This window comes from Tachysurus fulvidraco, chromosome 19 (assembly GCF_022655615.1).
Source record: "Tachysurus fulvidraco isolate hzauxx_2018 chromosome 19, HZAU_PFXX_2.0, whole genome shotgun sequence".
In the NCBI taxonomy this organism is placed as follows: Eukaryota; Metazoa; Chordata; class Actinopteri; order Siluriformes; family Bagridae; genus Tachysurus; species Tachysurus fulvidraco.
Window position 1 is genome coordinate 22,875,687 of NC_062536.1, and position 9,025 is coordinate 22,884,711.

At 42.7% G+C, this 9,025-nt stretch overlaps 1 protein-coding gene across 2 annotated transcripts; it reads right to left on the bottom strand.

Moving 5' to 3' along the window:
• Nucleotides 1-1,026: 1,026 nt before the first annotated feature.
• krr1 (KRR1 small subunit processome component homolog) lies at nt 1,027-5,889 on the bottom strand. 2 transcript variants are annotated; one of them, XM_027159596.2, is made up of 10 exons: nt 5,655-5,889; nt 4,177-4,349; nt 3,938-4,072; nt 3,160-3,285; nt 2,697-2,780; nt 2,548-2,604; nt 2,276-2,446; nt 1,957-2,034; nt 1,503-1,599; nt 1,030-1,310 (listed from the first exon to the last, which is right to left on the bottom strand). In XM_027159596.2, exons 1-10 carry the CDS (start codon nt 5,872-5,874, stop codon nt 1,165-1,167), a joined length of 1,287 nt encoding a protein of 428 aa, XP_027015397.2. In that variant the 5' UTR covers nt 5,875-5,889; the 3' UTR covers nt 1,030-1,164. The 2 variants fall into 2 exon arrangements, with proteins under 2 accessions (XP_047659648.1, XP_027015397.2); XM_047803692.1 differs by lacking the exon at nt 2,548-2,604 and having other exon boundaries at nt 1,027-1,310.
• Nucleotides 5,890-9,025: the final 3,136 nt, after the last annotated feature.

Here is a 9,025-nt window from a genome sequence, read left to right on the forward strand (position 1 = left end):
ACATTACAGCTGACTAGCCGCATGCTACACTAACACTACATATCCCAGAATGCCTTGCCTCTGTATTGACGCGTAGTCACGAACACCAAGCGCCCCTCGTTCTCTGTTGAAAGTCGTTAACAGCCCTGTTACAGTCACATGGGGCAAGTTTATTCACCCTCCACAAAAATGTCCAAACGACAGATGGACAATAGGAGCTTACAGGACAGGAGGGAGACAGATTATCTGTTCACGTATATAAAGGACAGACCTGTTTGTCTTGTGTGCTAACGTGTCTGTAACGACAGTATAGGACATAAGAAGACACTATGACACATTATGAGCAAAAGGACAAACTGCGTTTCAATGTTCTCTTTATGCACTTTTTCTACTCCAAGGCAAAAACTGGGATTTTCATTGAATGCAATAATTATTTTTGGTTGTTGTTGAAAAAGCTCCACTTCAAAAGGAACTTAAAATGATAGTGAGAGGCATCATTTATTTATTTATTTATTTATTTAAATAAGAAATGAACACCACTGATCTAATTTAATTTCTTATGTGTTTGTAATAACGAGCTCTGGTTGGTCTAAATCCTGTGTTTAAGTAAAACTAAAGTTTGTTTCCACATGAAAAAGGTTAAACATTACAGATCAGTTACAGTTCATTTTACATTAAATATTCAGTTTGGCTCTGACTTTATCTCAGGTTTATATTTTGGCCCACAGTGAGTGTGAGTGTCTCCTCCCCTGGTCTACATCATTTATCATAAATCACATTCACTGTTTCAGTATCGTCTTTATTACAAATACACATACACACACATATACATACACACACATATACATACACACACATATACATACACACACACACACACACACACACACACACAGCCTCACTCACTCACACAGCCTCACTCACTCACACAGCCTCATACATACACTCACTCACTCACACAGCCTCATACATACACTCACTCACTCACACAGCCTCACTCACTCACACAGCCTCACACACACAGCCTCACACACACAGCCTCACACACACAGCCTCACACACACAGCCTCACACACACAGCCTCACACACACAGCCTCACACACACAGCCTCACACACACAGCCTCACACACACACACACACACACACACACACACACACACACACAGTCCATGTGTAAGTCTCGTTAGCTTTTCCTCATCTTGTTCTTCTTGCTGTGGCCTGTAGGAGGCAGTGTGCTGGGGGTCACTGCAGGAGCTCCCAGTTTCTTGTTCTTTGCTTTCTTCACTTTATTTTTGATGGCCTCGATGTCCAGTTTGTCTTTTACAGGAGCTGAAGGTACAAAAACATTAGTGATTTATTTACACCAGTGATGATAAAGCGAACACACCGAGGTCACTAGTGAGATAAAAAACAAAGACATTTAAAAAGAATAAAAATAGAGAGGCAAAGGAATTTAATAAATAATTTAAAAAATTGAAAGAAAAAAAAATGAAGTCTAATATAAAAATATTTTTTTTTTACCTTTGTTGCACTTTTTGATGATTTTTTTCTCTTTTGGAGGAATGAACGCTTTCTTTCTCTCTTCTTGTTTCCTGCTCAGAACTTCGGCCTGTTTCACCTTCACACATTTAAATCACACTCCGTTAATTACTGCATACTTTAATGTGTGTCTGTGTGTGATGTGTGTGTATGATGTGTGTGTGTGTATGTATATGTGTATGTGTGTGTTTGTGTGTGTGTGCGCGTGTGTGTGATGTGTGTGTATGATGTGTGTCTGCATGCGTGTGTGTATGTGTGATGTGTGTGTCTGCATGTGTGATGTGTGTGTATGTATATATGTATATGTGTATATGTATATGTGTATGTGTGTGTTTGTGTGTGTGTGCGCGTGTGCGCGTGCGCGTGTGTGTATGCGTGTGCATGCGTGTGTGTGTGTATGCGTGTGTGTGTATGCGTGTGTCTGTGTGTGTGCTACCTTGATCTCAGTCATCTTCTTTCTCCTCTTTTCTCTCTCACGCAGGAAAAATTCCCCACTAGCGAGTTCCCTGTCCACCTGAACACAAAAACATGATCAACATCACGTTAACATGTGGGCTGGAGGTTTGTTTGTTTGTTTCTGGGCCTGTTGCACAATAAGAGTAAACAGAACATTATGATTGTCAGCACAGGAGAGAGACACACTGGTGTTTACATCATCACTATAAGACCAAACCCAGAATGTTACGTTTATATAGTTAACAGTGTGTGTGTGTGTGTGTGTGTGTGTGTGTGTGTGTGTGTGTGTGTGTGTGTACCTTGCTCTCAGGTTGAGGCGGGGGGAACGGTGTGTACTCCTTCTTGACCTTCTTCCTTGTTGGTTGTTGTCGTTTGTTGATGTGTTTGTGTTTAAAGTTGGGGAGGAAACGATCCCAGCTCTGAGAGCGGAGCTCCGGGTCACTCGCTAACTCACGCTTTATCATCAGCATCTACATCATTGGGGGAAACAGTGGGGTGTGGTCAGTGTGTGTGTGTGTGTGTGTGTGTGTGTGTGTCAGACACAGTGAGCTTTATCCAGTTGTCTGTTCACCTTTATGTTGTAAATAGGGTGAATGTTCTTCATCGTGTCCAACACCACCTTACGCACCTACACACACACACACACACATATTAAGTCTCTAATATAAATGTAAATATTGTTAAATATTTAAGGACAAATGTACCATAAGTGTTTTATACCTCCTTTAGGCCACCGTAGGGTCCGAGAGCAGACACAGTGTTCCCTTGTACCATCACATAACAGTTTGTAAGCAGCTCCAGAGCCTAGACACACACACACACACAGAGACACACACACAGAGACACACACACAGAGACACACAAACACACAGAGACATACAAACACACAGACACACACAAACACACAGACACACACAAACACACACACACACACACAGACATACAAACACACACACACACACAGAGACATACACACAGACACACACACACAGACACACACAGAGACACATACACTTGGTAAAGTAGAAATGGACAAAGACATTCTAACAAATCTAACACAAATGAACCTGATTACCTTTAGACAGAAATATAAGTGTTGTCATGACGATGACCCCTCCCGCCCCCCTGCACTACATCTGTGTTGTGTGTACGAGTGTAAAACAAAGGAGGGTGACGTTCTGACCTTCAGTGTGGATCCTTTCGGTCCGATGAGCCTCTGTCTGCGTTTTACGAAGCGTTCTCTGTTCCGCACCATTGTCCCGATCTTTATAATATCACACGCCATGTCGTCTTGTAGGATTCGCACCGCCTTAAAGTGGGAGAGTCAGATCTCAGGTCAGTGCTCACGAAATTCCACCAGCATGTGGACGTCTCTATGAGAGGTGAAAACATGCTGGATCTTTACACAAACATTCCTCATATCGTGTCTTGTCCTGCACCGTCTTGTCCTGCACTGTCTTGTCTGTCCTGTCCTGCACTGCCTTGTCTGTCTTGTCCTGCACCGTCTTGTCCTGCACCGTCTTGTCCTGCACTGTCTTGTCCTGCACTGTCTTGTCTGTCCTGTCCTGCACTGTCCTGCACTGTCCTGTCCTGCACTGTCTTGTCCTGCACTGTCTTGTCCTGCACTGTCTTGTCCTGCACTGTCTTGTCCTGCACTTTGTACACCAGGTTATACAGACACACTTTATGTATCTAAGACTAACTTACTAAGTCCTTATAGCTCTGTGTGTGTTATGTAGCTCCCTGATCCTGGAGGAACGTTGTGTCATGTCACTGTGTACTGTAACAGTTATATATGGTGTAATGACAATAAAAGCTTCTCGACTTGACTTGAGGAGTCAGAAAATAAACAAACCTAGAAACTGTAGACTTATAAACAATTATAACGAGTGTATAATTATCTCACACTTATCTAATCAATAGTAACAGTAAAGAATCAGTGTTCGTATTAATAACATCACCTGGTCGAAGGGGACACTTCGGGACAGCAGCTTGATGAGGTCTCGGGCTCGGAGGATGGCGTACGGGTCGAAGGTTCTCTTTGTGGTGCTGACTGTGATGCTCCCTTCAATTAGATCTAAACTGGCATTGATGAACTACAACACAGAGATAAGTCAACTAATATAAACACAGAGAGGGAGGGGGAGGGAGGGAGGGGGGAGAGAGATACAGATAGACAGACAGACAGACAGATACGTACAATGTCACTGAGAGCTTTCTGCACTAGAGGCCAGCACTCCCTCAGGTAACTCTCTCTGTATTTGGGGAACAGTGTGGCGAAGCTGCTCTCCTCCAGCAGACCACGTGGGTTATCATCCCTAGTGAAAGCAGGCTCCACCCACCCATCTGGCACCGTCAGCAACTCACTGTCATCTATTTAACATATTAATAATAGAACAGATAAACAATCATTTTTTACCTGCAATGTAACATCTAAGTCCTAACTGTGAGGACCTGATGGTCCAGGGTTCAAGACGCTGGGTTCCTAATCAGAAGGTCGGGGTTCAAGCCCTCAAGCGTGCTGAGACATCTACATTGGGTCCTTGAGCAAGGCCCTTAACCTCACTGGTCCCCAGGCTCATAATAATAACCTGGGATATGTGAAACCGGGGGGAAGTCATGGCCTAATGGTTAGAGTGTCTGTATAATAACCATAAGGTTCTGGGTTCGAGTCTCAGGCCGGCAATACCACAACTGAGGTTAGCCTTGAGCAAGCCTTGAGCATAAATGGCTGCCTACTGCTGTGTGTGTGTGTTCACTGCTGTGTGTGTGTGTGTGTGTGTGTGTGTGTGTGTGTGTGTGTTCACTGCTGTGTGCGCGTGTGTGTGTTCACTGCTGTGTGTGTGTGTGTGTGTGTTCACTGCTGTGTGTGTGTGTGTGTTCACTGCTGTGTGTGTGTGTGTGTGTGTGTGTGTTCACTGCTGTGTGTGTGTGTGTGTGTGTTCACTGCTGTGTGTGTGTGTGTGTGTGTGTGTGTGTGTGTTCTCTGCTGTGTGTGTGTGTGTGTGTGTTCACTGCTGTGTGTGTGTGTGTGTTCACTGCTGTGTGTGTGTGTGTGTTCACTGCTGTGTGTGTGTGTGTGTGTGTTCACTGCTGTGTGTGTGTGTGTGTGTTCACTGCTGTGTGTGTGTGTGTGTGTGTTCACTGCTGTGTGTGTGTTCACTGCTGTGTGTGTGTTCACTGCTGTGTGTGTGTGTTCACTGCTGTGTGTGTGTGTTCACTGCTGTGTGTGTGTGTTCACTGCTGTGTGTGTGTGTGTTCACTGCTGTGTGTGTGTGTGTTCACTGCTGTGTGTGTACGTTAAATGCAGAGAACAAATCCTGAGTATAGGTCACTGTACTTAGCTGTATGTCACATCACGTCACCTAAATGACATCAATCAGAGGCTCCGCCCACACACCTATTAGTGTTCATGTAAATGGAGTTTACAGTATAACAGTATCACTATAATCACTCGTCCATCAAACACCTCTAATAATAACAGCTTAATGTTTTATAACCATAACAAAATACACAATAAACAAATTATATATATTTAAAAACTGTTTGAAATGAACACACGTGTGTGTGTGTGTGTGTGTGTGTGCGTGCGTGCGTGCAAGTGTGTGTGTGTGTGTGTGTGTGTCGCTAATATTATATGTCGATATTATGTCGATAATATATAATAACTAATTATACCTGTATTTTTATTCTTCTTCCCCTTTCTCTCACTCACAGAATCACACACGTCGACTCTCTCGGAGGCCGCCATTGTTTTTAAAACCGGATGTGACGCCACATAAACATAATCTTTGCGACGGAAGTGGACGAGTCTTCGGATAGCTTCATAGATATATACACTAGATGTCGCCATGGCTACGGCAGTACATTGGAACGAATGCGTCAATAGAGCCGCCATCTTGGTACAGGGGACCTCTTAATGCATCAGCATCAATGTAGGCAAAGGGAAATAACATCACCGTAAATCGTCATTAATGCCGTTTCTATGCCAACAGTCAGTTGAGCAAGGCACCGAACCCCCCAACTGCTCCCCGGGCGCTGCAGCATAAATGGCTGCCCACTGCTCCGGGTGTGTGTTCACGGTGTGTGTGTGTTCACTGCTGTGTGTGTTCACTTTGGATGGGTCAAATGCAGAGAACGAATTCTGGGTATGGGTCACCGTACTTAGCCATATGTCACATCACATTCAATTCAATACAAGTTTATTTGTATAGCGCTTTTTACAATAGACATTGTCTCAAAGCAGCTTTACAGAACATAAACACAGAGCAGAAGGTAAACATTAATGATAAAGGAAATAACGAATAATAAAAGAAATAAGAATTAACAGAATAAAAATTCTAGGTTATTATTAGATGTATATAGTTCACAGTGTGTATGTATTTATTCCCCTATGAGCAAGTCTGAGGTGACTCAGGCAGCAGTGGCAAGGAAAAACTGCCTTAAATTGGTAAAGGAAGAAACCTTGAGAGGAACCGGACTCAAGGGGGAACCCATCCTCATATGGGTGACACTGGGGGTGTGATTGTAATATACAGTCAGTTAAATGTGGTATTGGTGTGAGGTTCAAGGACTTCTGATCTCCTGAGTATCACAGAGTCTAACTGGAGATGTCTCAGGATTCTTAGAGTCGGCCTCGGCTCAGTGGACGTCCAAAGGCTTCGTCCCACAGAGGACGTTGGGAGCTGGTACAGTGTCTGGATGCCTCGGGATGGGTACAAAGAGAGAAGCAGTGGAAAGGGATTAACATATCTGCTGTTCATAAAAATGTGCTGGTCTGATGTACTGGTGCATGATATTATGGGATGTATTATGTGTACGCCTGACTAAAGAGATGAGTTTTTAATCTACATTTAAACTGGGAAAGTGTGTCTGAGCCCCGAACACTATCAGGAAGACTATTCCAAAGTTTGGGAGCTAAATAAGAAAACGCTCTACCACCTTTAGTAGACTTAGATATTCTGGGAACTACCAAAAGTCCTGAGTTTTGTGATGTCAGAGAGCGTGAAGGATTGTAACGTGTTAGAAGACTAGTTAGATACATGGGAGCTAAACCATTAAGAGCCTTGTACGTAAGTAGCAGCAGTTTGTAATCAGTTCTATACTTAACAGGTAGTCAGTGTAGAGATGATAACATTGGGGTTAAAGGTCATACTTTCTTGTCCTAGTGAGAACTCTGGCAGCTGCATTTTGGACTAACTGTAACCTATTTATTAAAGATGCAGGACAACCACCTAGTAATGCATTACAATAGTCCAGTCTAGAGGTCATGAAGGCATGAACTAGCTTCTCAGCATCAGATACAGACAGGATGTTTCTCAGCTTGGCAATGTTTCTAAGGTGGAAGAAGGCTGTTTTGGTAGTATGGGCGATATGATTTTTAAAAGACAAGTTACTGTCTAATATAACACCGAGGTCTTTCACTGTCGAGCTACTAGTAACAGTACATCCCTCTAAATGGGAGTTAAGTTGTGAGAGTTTATGTGCACTGGTTTTTGGACCTATGAGTAGTATTTCTGTCTTATCGGAGTTTAACAATAGAAAGTTGCAGCTCATCCAGTCTTTTATCTCTCTAAGGCACTGAGTTAATTTGGACACTGTGGCTATTTCATCTGGTTTTGATGAGATATATAACTGTGTGTCATCAGCATAACAATGGAAACTAATCCCATGTCTTCTAATAATGTTCCCTAATGGAAGCATGTATATAGAGAAAAGCAGAGGTCCTAGAACTGATCCTTGAGGGACCCCATAATTAACTGGTAGTAAACTGGAGGATTCACCATTTAATTCTACAAAATGGTGTCGATCAGACAGGTAGGATCTAAACCAGCTTAAAGCCTGACCATGAATACCTGTGTAATATTGTAAGCGATCTAGAAGAATGTTGTGATCTATAGTGTCGAATGCAGCACTAAGGTCAAGTAGAACTAATAGTGACATACAGTCTTGGTCCGACGCTAAGAACAAGTCGTTTGTAACTTTAACAAGTGCAGTTTCTGTGCTATGATGGGCCCTGAAACCTGACTAAAACTCTTCAAGGATGTTGCTCTCCTGTAAGAAGGAGCTCAGTTGAACAGACACAACCTTTTCAAGTATTTTAGACATAAACGGAAGGTGTGAGATAGGTCTGTAATTTGATAGTTCATTAGGGTCTAAGTTAGGTTTTTTGATGAGTGGCCTAATAACTGCCAACTTAAAAGACTTCGGGACGTAACCTAAAGATAACGAGGAGTTAATGATATTAAGAAGAGGCTCACCAGCTTTATGTAACACTTCTTTCAGTAGTTTAGTTGGGATGGGGTCTAGTGAACATGTTGTTGATTTAGCTGTAGTAATAAGTTTATCTAACTCTTCCTGTCCTGTACTTGTAAAGCTGTGTAAAGCCTTAGGTGAGATTGTGTCACTGGTTGCTCTCATATGTTGAGCGTCACCTATTTTATTCCTGATACTTTCGATTTTATCAGTGAAGAATCTCATAAAGTCCTCACTACTGAAATGTGATGGAATAGTGTGTTCAGATTTCTGATTTTTTGTTAAACTAGCCACTGTGCTAAATAAAAACCTGGGATTGTTCTGGTTATTTTCTATGAGTTTGCTCAGGTGCTCAGCCCTAGCAGCTTTTAGAGCCTGTCTGTAGCTGGACATACTGTCCTTATACGCAATTCTAAACACCTCTAATTTAGTTTTTCTCCATTTCCGTTCGAGGTTACGGGTCTCCCTCTTGAGGGTGTGAGTATGACTATTATACCATGGTGCAAGTGTTTTATCTCTAACCTTCTGTAATCTGACTGGGGCAACAGTGTCTAATGTGCTAGTGAATATAGCGTCTATGCTGTTAGTCATTACACCTAGGTCGTTTGAGGGTACAGTAAGAAGTCCAGACAGATCAGGCAGGTTATTTGTGAATCTGTCTTTGGTGGTCGAAATAATGGTTCTACCGAGTCGATAACGTGGTGAGACACAGTTAGTCTGTTCTATAGGTAGTGTGTACATTATGAGGTAATGGTCTGTGATGTCATCACTTTGAGGTATGATATCTATATCAG

What these genes read in the sequence shown, in the direction of transcription:
- krr1 (XM_027159596.2), bottom strand. Translation starts at nt 5,874, where the DNA reads ATGGCGGCTCTATTGACGCATTCGTTCCAATGTACTGCCGTAGCCATG. An exon ending in CCTACGGTGGCCTAAAGGAG is followed by an intron (nt 2,605 to 2,696) that starts GTATAAAACACT and finishes GTGTGTGTGTAG; the next exon opens with GTGCGTAAGGTGGTGTTGGA. An exon ending in CGCCTCAACCTGAGAGCAAG is followed by an intron (nt 2,035 to 2,275) that starts GTACACACACAC and finishes TTTTGTGTTCAG; the next exon opens with GTGGACAGGGAACTCGCTAG.